This window comes from Syngnathus floridae, chromosome 11, assembly GCF_059516105.1.
Source record: "Syngnathus floridae isolate MCC-2025c chromosome 11, RoL_Sflo_1.0, whole genome shotgun sequence".
Lineage (NCBI taxonomy): Eukaryota > Metazoa > Chordata > Actinopteri > Syngnathiformes > Syngnathidae > Syngnathus > Syngnathus floridae.
The window spans coordinates 3,469,679-3,490,058 of NC_142423.1; the positions used below are offsets into that span (position 1 = coordinate 3,469,679).

The 20,380-nt window shown below is 39.2% G+C and overlaps 2 protein-coding genes and 1 pseudogene across 3 annotated transcripts; 2 read left to right on the forward strand and 1 right to left on the reverse strand.

The window, feature by feature from the left end:
* Nucleotides 1-144: 144 nt before the first annotated feature.
* On the reverse strand, nucleotides 145-18,022 carry LOC148390352 (uncharacterized; annotated as a pseudogene). Its single transcript, XR_015861197.1, has 8 exons — nucleotides 17,824-18,022; nucleotides 17,336-17,453; nucleotides 16,771-16,995; nucleotides 8,502-8,607; nucleotides 5,574-5,680; nucleotides 4,534-5,430; nucleotides 3,424-3,496; nucleotides 145-454 (listed from the first exon to the last, which is right to left on the reverse strand). The product of XR_015861197.1 is annotated as an uncharacterized LOC148390352 (transcript).
* LOC148390353 (uncharacterized) lies at nucleotides 298-3,355 on the forward strand. Its single transcript, XM_088388964.1, has 2 exons — nucleotides 298-562; nucleotides 1,385-3,355. Exons 1-2 carry the CDS (start codon nucleotides 382-384, stop codon nucleotides 2,353-2,355), a joined length of 1,152 nt encoding a protein of 383 aa, XP_088245090.1. The 5' UTR covers nucleotides 298-381; the 3' UTR covers nucleotides 2,356-3,355.
* On the forward strand, nucleotides 10,472-14,939 carry LOC148390354 (adenosine receptor A1-like). Its single transcript, XM_088388969.1, has 3 exons — nucleotides 10,472-11,165; nucleotides 12,505-12,799; nucleotides 12,887-14,939. The coding sequence occupies exons 1-3, from the start codon at nucleotides 10,837-10,839 to the stop codon at nucleotides 13,274-13,276; spliced, it is 1,014 nt and encodes a 337-aa protein (XP_088245095.1). The 5' UTR covers nucleotides 10,472-10,836; the 3' UTR covers nucleotides 13,277-14,939.
* Nucleotides 18,023-20,380: the final 2,358 nt, after the last annotated feature.

The window sequence follows — 20,380 nt, forward strand, 5'->3', positions numbered from 1 at the left end:
ATATATGGGGCTCTCCATATAACATAATTATTTGACTATAGACAAAGAATGTGCGTGATAATATTTTTTATTTTCCATTTGTATGATACTGTATCAAAGATACTTCTCAAATTAGTTTTTGTCTCATCGACGGGTTTTCCAAAATAACCCAACATCGTATCAACTTTATTTAAAAACACAAACCAGAATGAAACAATCAGACAAAAAAATTGTTTTTTCGTCGCATAATATAATATTCTGATGTTACTTTAGACAAAAGCAAAGTAGACTGAGGCAAAAGGAAGAAACGATTGGAGATTGTCACGTGACCGAGAGACTCATCTTTTTTTCGGTTCCTTTTGGATGGTGGAGAGGGAGCGATCCTCCGCGTAGTCCTGGACGATGACCAAACTGCAGTTTTTGAACGTCTTCCTGACCGAGCGGCTCATGCTTGCTGCGCAGGAGATCTACAAGTCTGTAGAGGACACAATTTTGGAGTACCAGGAGGAAATAGCAATCCGGGAGCGGGAGAACGACCATCTGAGACGCAGGCTGCGAGATGCAGGGATTGAAATATGGCCAGGTTAGCTCCACCAGAAGCTAACATTTGCACGATTCCTTTCTTCACATACATACGGGTTATCGTTGGGTGCTAGTTGTAAAAAAAAAAATAGAAAATAAAAATAGCACCCCCAAAATAAACATAGCTACTCTCCACTAAGTCATCATTAGCCGCTAGTTGACGTTAGCAACTACTGTTGTGGAGCTGCTAGCGCTTTAGCAACCTTTGTTTGTTAGCGAACTTGTTAGCTCGTCTACATTTTTAACACTTATAAGTAGACACAGGCAACACACAAATGCTTTATTTTTTGTGTGTGTCTTGTCTTGGATCTTCTTTCACTTACGGTACACAGCAAGTGCTAATTTAACTTTTAAAGCCTTCGTTTTTTAACCGTTTATTTCATCCACATCTAATTAAGAACGACTTGAATTTATGCGGTCAAAATAGTTAACTATTGTGAGTGACTGCGACGTAACGACACAAGTTCATGTAGAACACTAAAACATACACAATATTGTGTGAAGAGATGTGTATACAATGATCCCTCGTTTATCGCTGATAATTGGTTCAAAGACGATAGATGAAAATCCACGATGTGGAGTTAATATTTTTACGATATCCGCATAAGACTTTAAAAACCCTATATTGTATTTTTAAACACTTTATTGTATGTTTAATCACTTTTTAAACGTTATTTAGGGCTTCAATAAAACTCTCAAAGTCACAAAAAAACTATTGTAAACGAATTACAAATCAGAATGATCAATGTTCTCGCTTGTTGAGGTACCCTTAGCATAATTGAGTCATTTGCCTAACTTGGGTCTCTGCTGATTTTGTACTCAGACCGCCCATCAATGGCGTTGCTCGAAGAAGAGGATGGCGAGCATCCACGGCGTGAGTGGAGTCCCAGCATGGGACATGAAGAGCGTATTCCAATTCAGATCAAGGACAAGGGAGAACTGCGGCCCAATCAAGGAGAGCTCCATGCCCATGGCTCTTGCAGCACTTCAGAAAACATGTTCTCCCCCGCGCATGTCGCAAATGAGTACGCGCAGGACGCCCCACACACGTCTGCCCCACACACGTCTGCCCCACACACGTCTGCCCCACACACGTCTGCCCTACACACGTCCGCCCCACCCCAGAGTCAAGGCGTGGAGAACAGGGACCAGGATCCTGGTTCCCGGAGCTCCTCGAGGCACGTGAAGGCAGAGAGTGGAGGCAGCCACAGGGGCCCAGTGTCATCCAACAACGGCGGGCAGCCCCTCGCACCAGTCAACCCAAACTGTGCAAATGAGAACAACATTGACATCGGGGTGGAAAATGGCAGACAGATGGTTGGTGCTAAGGGAAACGAATCTGTGGCAAACAGGGGACCGGCATCTCATACGCGCAACCAAGAAGCCAACGCCGTGGAGTGCCCCCATCCGAAATCCCCCCTCCAAGGCCACATGTCGTCCTTCTGCTGCAAGGTTTGCGGCGAGGCCTTCAGCCATGTGGGTCATTTGCACGTGCACGTGCAGGTGCACACGCGGGAGAAACCTTACCGCTGCGGCGTGTGCGGGAAGTGCTGCAGCTCCGCAGGACGACTGCAGGAGCACCAGCGGAGCCACACTGGGGAGAAACCCTTCCGCTGCCAGATTTGTGGCAAAGGGTTCACCCAGATGGCTCACCTCAAAGTGCACATGAGGATCCACACGGGGGAAAAGCCGTACAGCTGCCCCGTGTGCGGCAAGTGCTTCAGTCGCTCGGACAAAATCAAACGGCATCTCCAGACGCATAGTCGGGAGGGGACCTATTTTTCAGGGCAATGATGCCGCTGAGGAGCCAGCCTTCTTTGGGAATCACATCCATGTGGTTTTTTTTTGTTTACGAAAACAGTTGCTGCCATTTAGTAAGATTTTTGTACTGACTTTGAAAATGTGTAAATATGTTTGTAACATAACACTTATTCATTTCATGATCATGTCATTGATCTTTATCAGGTTCCTAAATTTTACATTGACACAAGAAAATTCAAAAAATGTAAAGTTTTACAGTTACATTTTAAGAAGGCTTAAAATAAAAAACAAAAATCAATTCTTTCACACATTCCTTGAAACTGGAAATGGGAATGTGACTGGATTTCCTTGCTCAATGGGGGGAAATGATCAATATTTTTTACTTTTTAAAATCTCTATTGTATTTCTGGAGTTGGGGTGGTGGTGAAGTCAAGGCATGTTATAGAAACTTCTGCCGGTATTGTTATAGTAGTTCAATAATGACACTAGCACCAAAACAAGAACATTCATTTGAGAGTGACTACATTTAGAACATTTATAAAGTAGCAGTTGCAGATTACTTCATTTTTTTTTAATTTGTATTCATTTTTCATTCATTTTTCAATCAAGGAAATTCTGTCAAATGTCCATCTCCAGATGGGACAGTGTGTATCTGAATGTTTTGTTTCAATGCTACAGTGTATTATTTTGCCCTGAGAAAAGACCTGCAGTTATTAGGACTTGATTCTTCTACTAATTATCTCTTCAATCATTTGAGCCATTGCGTAAAATTAGCTTTAGCGTAATATCTAACCACAAGACCAATGCAAAATACACATGAGAAGTGCTGGTATTTTTTCTCCACTAGGGGTCACTATCCTACACTGTAGTATTCGCCTGATGATGTGTGGGTCAGCAAATGAGTTAGTTCAGGTTAGCCGGTCTGGGCGTCGAGTCCCCGGGCATCACTCGTGGTTGTTACACTTAAAGTATGAATGTGCTTAATAAGTTTTTATTTTGTTACATTTTGTTCAATAAAGTAATCGTAAGCGCATCAGTGGCTGTGTTCATCCTTGACCCAGTAGCAGGCTATATTAAAGTAGCTAAGAATCTTTATGTTACCTTGTGTTGGCTGATTATTCAAATTCTTGTTGCAGCTCTATCTGAGAAGTCCTTCTCCCATAAACGTAGTTCCCTATAAATATAAAAAAAATATATAAAAAGTAAAATATATATTTTACTAAAAAAAAACCTTACTATACGTGTTCAGTTTTTTACAAAAACATTTTTTACTATACATAATCGATTCTGTTTCCTCAAAAAAAGCTCAAGTTTCATTCTTAATTTGAATCAAATTGTAAAATTCCAGTCCAGTATTAACATTTGCTGCCTATTTTATCAGCTCTCATGAAATAGTAATCACTCTAGAGACAAATAAATTTCATTTGTTTGTTAAATGTTTATAAATTAATCATTTTGGAGACATTAAATCATTTTTGGCTTACTTCATTTTTCATTTCAAATGTTTGCTTGTCCTGTGAAGGTCTGAATTCTTCACATTCATAATTCAGAGTAGCCCAAAGCCTGTGGTGCTGTAAATAGATTTTAGTTTTGCAATAATTAAACTTGCCATGTCGACTAATTGAAACATTAATCTCCTTGTAAGGGATTATGAGTACGACAAAACGAATAGGTCGTTAATGGGATTACACAACTCGGAACAAATATCAACACACCCCTCATTTAACTCCTTGGCTTCAGGAAAAAGGAAATGCTTGGATTGTTTTTTTTTCTTTCTTCTATTTTTGTTTTTATACTTCTAAATAGCTTTATCCACTGATTTGAAAAAGTAAAAACATCTAACTCACTTTCTTTGCTTCATCTCTCTTCATCTGTCAAATCCCACCTCTGCACTCCAGCCCGCACCTTGACACTCCTGCCATCATAATGTTTTACGGACATTGACATTTTATAACTTATCTCCTCATCATCTAACCCGAGTTTGAAAACTTACTTCAAAACCCTAACCTATTTTTTTTATCTGATGTATAAAACAAACTAAAAACGATGTGCTTTGGTATTCACATACCTTTTATGAACCTCAACATGCATTCTACTTGATGTGACGTGATTCAAAAAAATTGGGCAGGAGAATGTGGGAGTCATGGTTCATTAGACACAGAGTCTATTGAACCTCATTAGGACAGAAGCTTCATAAAAGAGCATACTCACTAACAAGCTTGCGGCTTTGGCCAAAGTTGAGCGACAAGGTTCACTGCAGCAGAACAGCTTGAATGGTTTTGGGTGTTGTGGTGATTGGGCCTCCTCTCCTTTCCTTCTTAGAGGTCATCAGAGACGAGCGTTTTCTACTGCACATCCCCTGGCGCGCTGGACAATCTGGTGACTTGAAATTTAGACCAATTGGAGTCCATGCAAAAGATCAGCGCATGCAAAGTACATTTAGAAGAAAGAGCTCCATGTGTGGATGATGTAAAGTTGCACCTGCAATTAGCCAACTGACTTTAACTGTCTGGTCACAAGCCAAGTGATTTTCTGTTACATGATAAAAATTCTGTTCCATCATCTCCTGAGTGTCAATTAAAACGTTAGCCCAGTCAGTCACTGAGATGGGTCGATTCGATTAGTCACAGTCGAGGCAATGAACTCGGGTGAAGCCGGGACAAGAAGGCAGAGGCCGTCTTGGACTGCTTCCCCTGAAGACAAGCGCTCACTGGGACTTTCTGCATCACTAGGCAGACAATGTTTCAAACTGATGTCAGGAATTGAAAGAAACTGGAATTTGTCACAATTTTAAAGGGTGGGATGTTTTGTATTTCTGTGAAACTTCTTGCTGCAGCTTTGCCTTTTGAAGACAGCACCTCTGGAAGCCATAAAATTTACAACTGCTGCTGCTGGAGGGAATCACGTGACATAGTATAATTCTTTACTCTTCATTGAACAGGCTCCTTGAGGCTCTTTTAAATGTGAAATAACCTAATAAGGGACATTATAGTGAAGTTTATGAGGCTGTGAGACAGCAATATGGTGAATGTCAAAAATGCACTTAGCTTATCAGCTGTTGGCTCGTCCTCAAAGGGACATTTTGTTGATGACATTTAGGTGAGTCCTCTGGGATAGACAATAGGAAAACAAATTATACTGCGACAGATGATGAAAAAACGCACGACTTTGCTGTTCGGGCTTCCATTCTGCATAATTATGGTACATTTCAATTTAATTGGAATAGGTAGTGATTATGCAGTAATACGCACCCAACAAAGGACATCTGGAACATAGAGGTCAGTCCAGCAGTCAGGAAGAATTCTGTTGTGGTCCGGGGATGTTGCAGGCTGCATCACAATGAGCTTTGAAGCTCAGCCTGTCACAGTGGATATGTGAGAAAGGGAGAGGAAAAAGCAAGCGGGGGTGCAGGTGAGAGAGGATTAAAAAAAAAAAAAAAAAAAAGTAAAACAGGTCAATATCGATTTGTTCAACTTCAGTCTGAATTAATTCATGTTTAACTCCAATTCAGAATGCAAAGTCAGACACCGCTCATAATGCAAATTTACATCATTCCCCAATTGGCAAAAAAAAAAAAAAAAAAAAAAAAAAAAAAAGGCTATTTACAGAGTACAATTTTTTGTTAGTCAGGATTCCAGGAGTCCTGACACGTTTCAATCTACCTTGGCATCAATCTTAAGCGACCAAACAGCTGCTTGAAGCATAAATTCAAATGACATAAAGCTCTTGGCAGATGTTTTAAAACCTTTTAAAACCTTTTACGATGCACAGCGCAAGAGCAAAATGTCACAATTATATCCCGAGCACCTGCGCACATGCAAGGGTAATAAAGCCCAGAATGTTGCAACGGATTGGCCTGAAACAATTTACCTTCATAATCAGCCATGCGCAGGTGGTGAAATGGCCACCATCAAAACCAAATCATGTTGTTTTTCGTTCAATTATGGTGACCAGAGGAGCTAGTTGCAAAATTAATGATGCCTTCTCAAATCCTCAAATGGGTTCCTGGCTCAGAAGGACACTTCAACTCAGACTCTGGTACTAAATGACTGTATGTGATTGAGCTAGAATCTGCTGAAAGAGGCAAAAAAAAAAAAAAAAAATCTACAATGATTTTCAATTACAATTTCAATGATGCTTTTTTTCCTCATCATAAAAGCTAATTCATTTAATAACTCTCTGACAGCGTCAATCCAATCTGAGTGGTCTTCAGAATAGCGGCCATTCACTCGCTGCAGTTCTTTGTCGTGGTGGAGGCCATGAAATGACATTAGAGGCAACTGCGTGGCCATCTGCCAAATGTTGCTTAACCATCAAACCGGAATAATAAAATTATTTGTCACTATAATTTAGTGGGCTGATATATTTGTTATTCTCATTACAAGACTGCAATAAATCATAAAGCTCTTAGATAAAAAAAAAAAAAAAAAATCCTTTCATTTTTTTTTTAACATCCCTCCAAATCATCAGAAATTAACGAACTAAATCAAATGGTTGCATTTCTGGACATTTTTTTTCTGATTCAGGACATTAGTTTTGATGCTATTTTTAAATTAATTCCTGTACTATTTTTTTCATGGTCATTGTGTAATGAGAATATTCATATTGACAAATCACAAATCCAAAGTATATGACAGTGGAACAAAAAGTTACAAAAAAATATTTTTTGAATGCGATGTAATACATGTCCCAAGTTTTATGATAGTGACAGTTAGAAAAATCAACTCAATTTCCATTATTTTCCACCGGGAAAAAGATTGTGCAAATGTTTTGGTTCCATTACACCCTTTTCATTGGCGAGAGGCTATCAACAAATGGAGAAAGGCAGCGTGTGGCAATGATCAATACTTCACAGACAACAACCATGATGTAATTTCAAGTCGGGCAGATTGGAATCTGCACCGGCATTTTAAATCCGCCACCTCTACTGAGGCGGAGAGCGGAGGAGATGCCGTGTCTCCTCTGTTTATGTCAAAGAGTACAAAACACGTCCGTGACCTGTCAATCAATCTCCAGTGTCACGGAGCCAAGTAAACAACACGACAACCAATGTGAGGAAAAGAGGAACCTCTAATGGAGCACAGTGTGAATTGTCTAATCAGATCAATTTTGCATTTTTATCTAATTAGACTGATTAAAATGGAGATTGAGCATTATCTCAGCAGCAGCATTGCTAACTTGTGATTACTTATTTATTTGTCATAATTTGCATTTAAGTCATGCATGCAATGCTAAGCAGGAGCTTTTTTGATTTTCCCCTCGACTGAATTTAAAAGTAACATCTGTGTTACACGTATCGGTCAAAATATTAGGTACACCTGCACCATCAAAGGAGATCCATGCATAAAATGTCTTTAACACTAACTCTTAGGTCACAAACAATCTGAAATGCTTTTTTTTTTCATTTGGAATGACACATCTTCAATTTCATACAAGCATCCTTTCTTCAGAAAAAAAGATTGTTTGCCAGTGGGAAAGCAATTCAATTGCATTCGATACCTTTCCAGATACAATCACTTCAGATTTTCATGCACTAAATGGTTAAACGCCAGTACAGACTTGCCATAATGTGACTCAAAATGTCTTTTCCTTGTCAATGTCTTTCCGGCCGCAACATCAAATTCAGGTGATTTTTTTTTTTTTGGGAACACCTCGGCATTACGTTTGACAGCTGCAATATAAGGATGAATAAGTCATTTCACTAGAAGAAGCTCACTCCCACAGGAAGTAGACGGATGATAAGTCACTATTGTCAAGATGTCACTCGATAAAATCTAATCCTGTGTGAGCCCATTCTTTGGCCTATTTTCTCACTGTGGCTTCTCGGAATAAAAGAATAGAGACATACACGTTACTACCACTTGTGCAACATAATGAGATTGAATATGAAAACTGTATCAGTGGTGCGTTATGGATTTGGTGCTCATCAAAATATTAAAAATCCCTTTGACAAAATCCATCTCTGATTCAAATTTGCTGATGAGCACGGTATGCATCAGTTAACCACATTTGAATCATGTGCGGCTGATGTGTCTGGCTTCCAGAATTTTCTCCTTAATTGAGCCCTACCCTTGTTTGTGTATGAGTGTGAGTGATCGTGTGTGTGTGTGTTTGTATGTGTGAAATTGGAGTGAGACAAGTGGAGTTCTGATCAACATCATTTGCCTACTCAAACTAACCTGGAATTGCACCTTGTCGCCAAATCACCTTCCACGTTCCATTCCATGGGATGATGCAGACGGCGCCATTAATGACCTCGTGCCGGTTTTCTTTTGCTCCAGTAGCCTGAGGATGGAAAAAAAAATGCATCGGTTTTTGCTTCTTCTTCAAAATGTAATGTGACTTTTTTTATCAATTCAACAAAACTCAATTAAGTTAAAAAAACGTTATTCCCATCGCTGACTTGACATGCAGTTCTTTACAGCTAAAATGACTTCTAAAAAATGCCTTTTTCTCCAATGTTATAAAAGCACAAGACGTTTTAACAGCCATGTTGTAAATGTATCTACCACCAGTGCATTAAATCAATTGGACACCACGCCAAACTACTCATTTTATGTGAACATTTGCATCGGAATGAATTTTAATGCCTCCACTGTAAGCTTTCTGCATTATATCACACTTTAGTGTTTTTGGAATATATTTGCTTTGGGCTCTTTGGAATTTGACATCTTTTGACCTCTGCAGACAATATTCATCATTTTACACATCACCTCTACACCTCTTAAAACTACAATTATAAGGTGCACCGAACGCTGTGGCTTGGGATTGTCGTGTTAAAAGCAAACATTTGGCTGAGCTCGAGATTATTTATTTTGTTCTCCCCTGGGGAGCTCTGCAGTGCACACTTAGGAACATTTCATCTTCACTCACGTTCTCACCCAGCCTGCCGTGAGCAAATAAAGTCCTCGTGACGCTCGCCTCATCCCAGCAGGGAAAAAAAATGTCGGAACAGTTTCCCTTCATTTGTGGAGGGCTGCACATAGTTGATGAGGAGCAACACCCAACACACCTTCGAAGATTCACCGCAATTGGACCCAAGGAGAATCTGGGGACGCAATGTGTTTCATTTCATCAAACACGAGTATTATCATCGTCTATTATAGAAATTGATTTTACTCTTGGAAATATGAAGGTGGGATCATTAGCCCTTACTTAACAAAAATGTCACGCATGCTAAGGGATAGTAGATCAATCATTTTGCCCCGATAGCTTATGAAAACGAAATAGGAGACGGCCTTTTAATTTTGACAGCTCATTTATCATCTAAGTCATGGTCTCAACTACAGTCTACACCTTTTTAGTAAACTGTCCGGTCAAAAACAACCCAATTTGGGTTGAAAATGGGACCAACCCAGAAAGTTGGGTCAATTTGAAACCAAATTAATGCTTCATTTGCACAAATTTGATATGAGGCAATACGAGCAAACAAGAGGAAAGTTGCTCTTGCACTGGCTTGTCTGACTACTAATCTTGTGGGCATGTAAAAAGTAAGAGATGAGTTTCTGATAAACGATTGAGCAAGTAGACACTCATGAATCATTCCCAGCACGAAGACCTTAACGACACTCAAGGTGATGGAAAGGAGACTCTCCATCAATCATCTTCTGATTGTAATATTCTCACTAAGGTGGGGAATCTACTCCAAAGATCTCATTTGCCATATGTGGACAATAGTAATGGGACACCTAACCAATTATGCACAATTGCAATTATGTTGAACAATTAGGCCTGTATAGTATACCATGGATGTCAACGCCCTTGTCCCATATTCATTTTTTAAAATGTCAAATGCAAAGTTTGACATCAAACCTGGATGGACGACATGGAGAAACCCCTTGCAAAAAAACAGTGACATGTAACCTCCACACAGGATTCAAACTTTGAACCTCCAAACTGCAAGGCAGATATTCCATCCACTCCCACACCATGCTGCCCAAAAATCAAATATTGAATAATAATAGCATTAATAAATCTTAACTTCCAGAATAAAAGCAACAAATAGATAAAGCATGCCTGGTCTCAATGCATCGTGACTTTTGAAAAATTCCAGTTAAAGAAACGAGACAATATAACAACAGCATTACACAAACGTCTTCTCGATAAGATGTAATAACAATGACTCAGGTTCCCGCAGAAACTGCGTGAGCCACTCTTAAAACGCTTGCATTTGAGTGCGCTTTCTTTGCGGCGCAGAATGCAAGATTTCAACTCCTCTGTTGTGAAAGGAGCTTTAATGACTCATTCACTCTCCACCGGAGCTGCGGGAAGCACTCAACCCTTCTCCTCGAACGCCTCCTCGCAGCATGTGCGGAACAAGTTTGGCGTGTGATTAGCGGCTCCGCGTTCCAGAGAGAAGACCCTAGATGAATTCAAGCGGACACCCCAGGGGAACAAAGGATTTGTTGGCTCTACTTGACTGAGTCAGTCGGAGGTTTGTTCCGAGCGCAGGAGTGTTCGGGCCGCTCCGCTACGAGCGCGCACGCCTCCCACCCCCAGACAGTCTCCCCGAAAATGTCTTGGCCGTGGGTTGTCTACACTGGCATGGAGGTGCTCATCGCCGTCTCGTCGGTCATCGGCAACGTAATGGTGGTGTGGGCCGTGCGCATTAACCGCTCGCTCCGGGACACCACGTTTTGTTTCATCGTTTCGCTGGCCTTGGCTGACATTGCGGTCGGGGCTCTCGTCATCCCCCTCGCCATCACTATCAGCATCGGACTCGAGACTCACTTCTACAGCTGTCTGGCGGTCGCTTGCACCGTGCTGGTCCTCACTCAAAGTTCCATCCTGGCCCTCCTGGCCATCGCCATCGACCGCTATCTGAGGGTCAAAATACCCATGAGGTAGGTGGGACTCCACTTGATGAGCACATCTTCACTGAGCAGCAGACGCCTTTGTGTCTGAAGCCACGCACCATGTCATCTCATCGTGAAGTCAAAGAACAAGGGAGGTTAATTGCAATTAGTTGCCAAGGCATCAAGACTGCAGTTTGTCATATTGAACGTCATTGTCTCTTAGCCCGAGTGCAACTTATTAAGCAACTAAGTAAAAATAAAAAAGAGTGCAAAATTAAGACAAATTTAAAACGAGGTGGTTGTAGATCAGTCCCAGCAGGCATGGTAGGGGGTCTTGGGGGATGTTGTTTTGTCGAGGCCTTTATTTGATGAATTATTCCATTTAAATCTTGTTTGACCAAATTCAATATTAATCAGAGCATTGTGTTTTGACCAGAACTGTTATACTGTAATGTGGCTTTCTTGTAAAACTTTGATATCCAGTCTAAAAGACAATCCACTTCAAGTTTTCCCATGTGACAAAAGGCTGGGAATATTCTGACACAGGATGGATGCATGATTGGTCAATAGGCTCATGCTGGCTGCTTGGTGATTTACATAATTTCTCAAACTGGCAACTGGCACACCCGTGGACATCATTGTCACGACTTCAACCCAATCTAGATTTGAAATTTGCCTTTTTCATGCAAAATTTCGACTGGATAAAAAAAAAAAAAAGTCTACACACCCTTGTTCACGTGTCAAGATTTTGTGGGATATAAAAAAAAAGATAACGTTTCAAAACTATTTTCCACCATTGATGTGACCTACTATGACCCTTGTGACTCAACTCAAATATATTTCAAAAATGCTACATAAAAACAAGCTGAGATAATATGGTTGCACAAGTGGTGCCTAATATCATAGAAAAAAAGGCAAACATTTCAAAACTCTTTTCCACCACTGATGTGACCTAGTATAACCCTTGGGACTCAATAATATTTTAAAAATACCAAATAAAAACAACTCCCGAGATAATATGGTTGCCCAAGTGGTGGCTAATATTTTAATATTTATGGATGTGTGTCCAGACTTCACCAATCACATTCAAATTTGTGTTAGATGGAAGTCAACACACACATGCCACCATTTCAAGTTCCCTCCAAAATTGAGAAAATGAGGGGAAGGAGGTCAGAAACGTTGGGAGGAGGGGGATCAGATGGCAATACTAAATGAACTGCAGGAATTTATGGCAAGTATTTCCTTTTAAGTCCATGTAACAACAATCTTCCATCTTCTTCATCTGGTTGGTCCAGAAACGCAAGGACAACAATTAATAAACTGTAACTTTCAGTATGTTACAGTACAGAAATTCTAAACAGTCCGACCTTCTCTCCTGTAACCATAGCTACAAACGAGTGGTGACCTCTCGGCGAGCCGGGTCGGCCGTGTTGTTGTGCTGGCTGGTGTCCATCCTGGTGGGCCTCACGCCTATGTTTGGATGGAATAACTTACAACATCTCAGTGACAACGGTTCCCTCGTCAGCACCGACCTGGTGGTGAAGTGCCAGTTTGAGACAGTCATCAGCATGGATTACATGGTCTACTTCAATTTCTTCGGCTGGGTGCTGCCCCCCCTGGTCCTCATGCTCGTCATCTACGTGGAGATTTTCTACATGATTCATAAACAGCTTAATAAGAAGGTGAGAATGAGGAACAGCGGCCATGTTTGCATCAATGGCAAGTTGAATGGTTTGATATGTGCCGACATCGTGTTTGTCTCTGCGCAGGTAACGGTGAGCCACGCAGACCCCAGTCATTACTTCGGCAAGGAGCTGAAGCTTGCCAAGTCCTTGGCTCTTGTTCTTTTGCTCTTCGCCGTTAGCTGGCTCCCCCTTCACATCCACAACTGCATCACACTCTTCTGCCCCAAATGCGACAAACCACCGAGCGTGATTTTCATCGCCATCCTCCTGACCCATGGCAATTCTGCCGTCAATCCCATCGTGTACGCTTTCCGCATTAAGAAATTCCGCTTGGCCTTCTGGAGAATTTGGAATCAGTACGTTCTTTGTCGGGATCAAGTTGGTCAGGTTCCTCAAAGAGGTAGTCAGAGGATACAGAATACCGCGAGGAGGCTGAGGCACCACGATGACGACGATGACGACGATGATGTGTGAACCGTAACGTGGGTGGATCAAGGATTCCGAAAAGGACCTTTCTTAAAGGATGTCAGACGGATGAAAGCTATGCTCATATGAAGATAAACAGTCAATAAATCTGACTGACTCAGATGGGAATATTTTTGTTTTATATTGGGAATGTTTTTGTTTATGTCTCAAGCAAGCACCACAATTTGGTGATGATGTCATATGGGATAAGGGCCTTACCGCCAATGTGAATAACTGCAAAGATGTTGTACCGCATTTTAAACAACTCTTCGTGACTGAATTATTTTTTTTTTTTCAACAATTGACGGGTCAAGCCATAATTGTGTGCTTGAGCGGCAGGAACATAGCACTAATTTAGCAAAATTCGAGCAGATGCTTGAGGGACAATGATGGAGGAAGGATGTATAAATGAATCGTCAGTGATGCACTTTGGGCAAGCTGTGTTCAGGTTGAATGAGCCATCAGTGTCACATACTTTTATAAGTGTGCAGGTTGCAAGCGTGACCACATGGGAAACGGATTTGTTTATCTGCGACTTAAAATAGCATCCTTATCGGCCAAGCCTGAAACTTCCATGCCTCTCTTAAGTATACTCCAATTGTGTATCGATTGTTGTGAGGAATACTACATCACCCTGAAAGCACTTCGATTATAGGAGACCTCTTTGATTATGCACTTATCTCTTGTCACTAAACAGATTTGACTCACCTCAAAAATTGCGAATTTGTAAAAGTATACTCAGCCTAAAATGATTCCATTCCTGGCTTAATTTGGATTTAAAATCAACATGTGTTTTTTTATGAATGGGTATCTTCTGGCTATAGATGACAAGATATTGACAAAAGACTGCAATATATTTTGAAAATGATGTACATGCCTGACAATTAGTGAGGAAATACAAAGTTTTGGACCATATTTATATAATTTATAATCAGCATTGAATGCATAATTGAGTATGAATCTGAATCATTCCGTAATGGAGAATTCAAAAAGTAATAACATCTTACAATTGTGTGCCACTTGTGTCATTTTCTGCTATAGGATACCCCGTAAATTCCCTCAAATCAACATTTGGCTCATTTTCTGGTTTAACTGTGTATTATTGTATTTGAATATTATTATTTATTTGTGGAAACAGTGGTACATATTTATATCACTATCAGCTAATAATAATAACAACAATAATGCCTTTGTACAAATACTTTAGCCTTATAATACCGTAGTAGAAGCTGACTCAATAAACAACCTTGGACACTGTATGAGAAAAGACATTTTTTGGAACGATTACCTGAAAGTTACATTCATGGACTGGATACTGACAACAAAACAATTAATTGTTGTATGTTTGGGATGGCGATGTGGAAAAAGGTAATGTGGATCGGATTCGAGAGGATTGCTTAGCAATATTGTAACAAATTTAATCCAGTAATTCCTAAAAGTGGAATAACTATATGCTACCTGATGCGTTTCAAAGTGTTTGTACACATGGCCTGACACTAGCAGTTAGTGTGCAAACAGCTTGATTACTTAACACCCTAAGAAAATCAATTGCATTTCTCGTCAACAGAAGAACCAACATACGTATCAGAGTTCAAAAGGAAAATTTAAATTTTTCCTTTGTGTGTGTTTCCTGTGTGTTTATACGGAATAAAAACTATGACAACTAAACTCATTCACTTTCTGTCTGATAAAGTTGCCAATATATTTTTTTCACCGACAGACAACGGCTTGATCAAATAAAATTGTGGGCCAGTGGATAATGGCTGGATCTACTGCATTGTGCTTCCCTCTGCTGGCTGCATTTGGAGTTAACTACAACTAAGCCGTCTAAAGGAAATGTAATGTTTCAACTGTTGTAGATTTTGTTCTTTTGCTTAATTCAGTGATTTTTTTAAAAAGAATTCACTGACATGTACAATACCGCACTGTTCTAAAGTGAAATAGCCCCTGTCAAGCTATTTAATACAGCATACAACACACTATGAACGGTAGATAATGTATATTTATTTGAGTCTAAATGTACAACACAGTGATCAAGTTTGCAAAACGCATTGTCGACATGTTTGTAATTGTTTACCTAAGACATAAAGGGTGCCACTGTGCGCAAACATAAACAAATGCAACTCCTTAAATGAATGTGAACAGTCTCATGCACAACTGCCTCTGTTATGCACTACCAGAGCACTTCAGGGATTTGGAAAAATAAATGAGGCAAAAGTGTTTTAATGCAAGTTAAATTAAAATTAATTTAATGCACAGCAAATTATTGATCTTACTCAAGTCACTATTGTCTTGCAATCAGTATTAAATTGTTTGTGTGTGTGTGTGTGTGCATGTGTGAATGACATATTTATAGGAATGTTACCTAACCCTACAGTAGGATGTAATATGCATGCTACAGTAAAAGCTAATTTTGCTACCTACAATAGGTAATGACGTCGTAAAAACTTTATTCCCTGTATGGTAAATATTACATAGGATGTTGTAAACGTCATTTTTTGCTCTATAAAATACAAATTGACAAATTTCAAGTATTTATAGTCACAGCTTCAAGTGCATTTTAAAATAGTCATTTGGCAGGAGGCTTTGTAGCAAAAGTGTATAATCAACAGAATTTGAACAAGAACCTAATTTTAGAGGGACATTAAGGCAAACAACGCGCTTTATCAATTAAACACCATAACGAAGTATTGTATGTTAAGAACGGACTTAACTATAAACAGAGGGCTTGTAAGGCGGCAGGATGTTAAATTTGACATCATCTGCATCTAACATTTTGATTTCTTACTCATCGTTGTCAAAAATTGAGATTTGGTATGCTTTTGATTGATAATGAGGCTCCACAAGTGCTTTTGGTGCAGCATTGTTGTTCAAGTAGGTTTCCTCCTCAGTGAAACATGTTTCAATTGCCTCTTATATCCGTTTTCACCTTTTCCTACAAGGAAACAAGCAAGAAATGCACTCAAACACAAACCTCGGCGCAGAATGAAAGTGTATAAACCAACATATGCAATCACATTTTCAACTTTTACTGTCAGTTAAGAATGACTATTATGCTAATAATGCATTCAATGTGTGGAAATGGAAAAAATGACCCCCCCCCAAACAGAAGTGAGTAGAGTTGCAGAGTCGAACCAAATCAGTAGAGTCACTTTAAAAATAAAAAATACCAAGAAAGTATCAGTTGTCTTTGATTCACACATGGCAACATCTTCCCACCCAGCCAGTCATTCACATTTATGCACTGCATACACCACTGATTTTTACTCACATTAACATACCTGGTATTCATTTTGGTATTGAAATATTATTAGTACTGTTTGTGAAATAAACCATTTTGATTGACCTGAACCGTTTGAGTTATTTTCCCCAAAGTTTGTTGGTGTTGTGACTTGCTGTTGAGCCAGGCTTGTTACAGTATTTAAGAGTGTTTTTGCAGTCACTTGACAGCATCGAAAAGACAACATGAATGAATGAATAAGTAAATAAATAAATCTGCTTACCCATCCACCTCGCTGATTTACCCATGTGGCAACACGGGTGTTGAGTAATGCTGTCACAGCTCTCTGGGCTTTGGTTTTCAGCTCAGGGCAGGATTGCTTCACAAAAAGCCCGAAGGCAAAACAAACTTTGATGACCTGAATTTCTGGAGCCAAGTCAGTCGCATTCTGAAAGGTTTGAGCCTTCAAACAGGTGTCCACACCAAAGCTAAAGGCTTCCTCCATGGCCTGGAGGGAATAGAAATAATTGTCAGAAACAAAACATCTTTTTTTTAAAGGAAACAACATCCAAACAGAGTAACGTGATATTTTACCTTTTTTTTTTTTTTGCATTCATATTTATTCATATTTATACTTAGTTTGGTTATCATCTGTGTGTATACAGTCTCGTACAGAGCTAGAACTTAGTGTGAGTGCATTTGGAAGTGGTTGATCACATCCTTGTTGTTGACCTTGGCAAGTTTTCTTTAAAAACATACAATTCCCAATATCTGCATAAAAGTGCACATAACCCTTGCAATTATTTTTAGGATTCAGTGGGTGGCAACAATGATTTGTGTGTGCCTACCTCTTCTACTAAAGCACACTTGAGCTCTTTAAAGCGGCGTTAAATTCTGCATCTTTAGTCAGAGACTCGGCCACTTTTTTCAGGCTTTCAGCTACAGTAACTGGGTCAAAGTGTTGTTCTGGAAAACAAAAGGAGAGTAGCTGTTAAGTCAGGAAAATGAATGAGTGGCGCTCACAATAACAAGTTTGAACGAGTTTATGTCTTTCAGTTTATCAGCCATCCATTGCCCAAGGAAGACACGCCCTTATTTTAATGGTCATCGCTCGCTTGAGATTTCGGTTTCATTTTACTGTAAGCGGTTTCAATACTGTTAAATGTATACTTATATAAGTCTTGTGTACAGTACAGTTGGACTCTGTGGAAAATAAAGGGTATCGGCGAGCGTACGCTTAGAATGTAAATAATAAAAACGACGTGAAATGCAGGTTATAGTTTATATTAAAAAAAAAAATCCAGTTAAAACACAGTTCTCTTCATGAAAAAATTACCATTGTACACTGGGCCGTCAGTCTCCAGCTCTTCATCGAGTTGACATAAGTCAACTACGTCGTCGTCTTCAAACAGACATTGGACGATTTGAGTGGTTTGACGCTCAATTTGAAACAATTGCAGTGGTCCAGCCATTGTTGCTCTTCCTCACAGCTGAATTCTACAAGACGAATGTCTTCTTTGTTGGTTTGCTACACCTGGTTATACTGCCTTCTATCGTTTACCGTCAGTACTTCCTCCCATCTATTTTCTGTACCGTTTGACCTCGTATCAGTGCATGTTTATTCATGGAACACTTGAAATAGAGGCCTCTCAAAATGTTTCGACATGTCTAACGTAAAAAAATAAAAAACAAATACGTCACATTAATATGAATACAAAACAATCCAAACATCAAATCGAGTCTTCATTCGAAAATGATCAAATTTTATATTTAGCCATCAAGCTCATTCATACAATAACGTAGTGCACTTTATCTCTGCGAACAAATACATAAACATAATCAAATAAATATTTCTAATTAATAAACCAGTACATAAACAGTACATACGATAGCCCTTCGGGAAGCCTCAACATACAGTACCTGATTTTCCCAGAAGGTGAGGCTATCTTCTTGCATATGATGTTTTGGGCACCTTTCCACTTTGTTGAATGAACACACCCTGTGTGCATGCATTCTTCTAAGCAAATGATGCAGTGCAGAATGATGCCCATTCACATCTCAAATAAGAGATATTGGTTGCTTATATCAGTAATCAGTAATATCGGATCATATTTCTCTTTTTACCTGTCTAATGATCATGGTCAAAATATGCATATATGTGCATTCATACATTGGAAATAATTTTAAAATTGAGCCAATTTTCAAAGTAGCTCACTAAAAATAATAATTTGGTGGTATAGTAGCGTCATTAAAATTAGAACAAAAGGCAAACGAACCATACTTTATGAGTAAAAGTCTTGGTGGGAGCCTACTCCTGCATAGTGATAAAATGGCTACAGGATGTAGTTTGTAATGACTGTGCGTGTGGGGGGGTGGGGGGGGTGGTAGTTAACAATTAATTAGTACTGAGAGGAAAGCAGGAGAGGCTTTTAATTCTTTTTTTCTGAATGCAATATAAGCAGTTTCAAAGGTCGTGACATTTTCAGATATATTTGTTTTTTCCTATGCTGCTACTTTAAGAGTGCACTCCTGATTTTTTTGTTTTGCTCCCCCCATCCCTCTGCTCTTTTCTGATGTTACATACGTTTGATTGCATTCATGGTACTGCATCTGATATATGCATTGTACTATACTTTATTATGTCTGAATTAAGAAGGGTTGGATTGCATCTATAATAAATCTGAGTGATTCATTTAGATCCAAATGCACTGATGAGGACGCAGTTCATCAATCATTAAAGATGAACTAATTGACAGTGAGATATCATTCAGCAACCTAGTTTGGAATTCAAAGTTTGTAAATCATATTACAATTGTGAACTTTGTTGAACTTGGAGAAACACAATGTGTTCCAAGTCCATTCATGAATTATTAAGTCTGCGATTTTTCCCCTATAACATTCTCGTTGGTCTTTTTACTTTGTAACCACACAAGTAACCACACGTGTCATGATTCAAAATGTCCCGTTTTGGTATTTCTTTAGACATCATCTGACTGTTTTCTCTCAGGGACCAACCAAAAAAGAAATACATTTTTGTGAAGGTCATTGGTAAAGGTCAAAATCTTGCAACTACAAAGAAATACAGTATGTCCAAATACCTGGGGAGTCAAACACTTTGGTTTAGGGACTAATCCTCCATTTGCTCACCAGCCATCTGTTAACTGCAGCACAACACAAGAGTGGATGTCACATACATGTGTCACACACAAACCACACCGCACCCTGAAATGACAAATGTGAAAAATAACATCGCAAGTGTTCATTTTTTTCCCTTTAAATTGAACTTTAATTTAAGGCAATCCATTACAAAGCATTTCACAACCAACCATTTGACACTAATCATGTACAATAAAGGAAAGCAGTGTCATGCAAATAAAACAAAGAGAAATAAATTCTATAATAAACAACAAAGATAGATTGTGGTATTGAAAAATAAATAAACCGTAACATGCTAATTACATGCTACAATGTAGGTTTTTTTAACCACTGGTGAGAGAAGAAATGTTAGGAGAAGCAGGTACAATGGAGAAGAAACAGCACACTCCCATGCATGTTGGCTTGTTGAACAGGTTTCTATTTCGTAAAATGGCAGTAACTGTATAAAACAGTTCAGGACACATGCAGCTATGCATATTGAAAATCACAACCCTAAAGGGAAATTAGATGTAATTGATGGCAGAAGCAATGACCTTTCATACAATACAAAAAAAAATATTAGTAGCAATTCCTCTCCAAAAATATCAAACATATTCAATAAGCACTCTTTTATATTTAAAGTGCTAACGGGATCAATAGGCAAATCAGATATTATATTCTCATGCATATTGATCACATTTACATGTGTACTGTAAATGGTTTCCTTCTATCCAAAATATTCTGCCATCCAGCTGTAT

Bases quoted from the DNA above. Each gene is read 5' to 3' on its own strand.
- LOC148390353 (XM_088388964.1), top strand. From the start codon at position 382: ATGACCAAACTGCAGTTTTTGAACGTCTTCCTGACCGAGCGGCTCATG. The intron at 563-1,384 runs GTTAGCTCCACC...TTTTGTACTCAG, and splicing joins AGGGATTGAAATATGGCCAG to ACCGCCCATCAATGGCGTTG.
- LOC148390354 (XM_088388969.1), top strand. From the start codon at position 10,837: ATGTCTTGGCCGTGGGTTGTCTACACTGGCATGGAGGTGCTCATCGCC. The intron at 11,166-12,504 runs GTAGGTGGGACT...CTGTAACCATAG, and splicing joins AGGGTCAAAATACCCATGAG to CTACAAACGAGTGGTGACCT. The intron at 12,800-12,886 runs GTGAGAATGAGG...GTCTCTGCGCAG, and splicing joins ATAAACAGCTTAATAAGAAG to GTAACGGTGAGCCACGCAGA.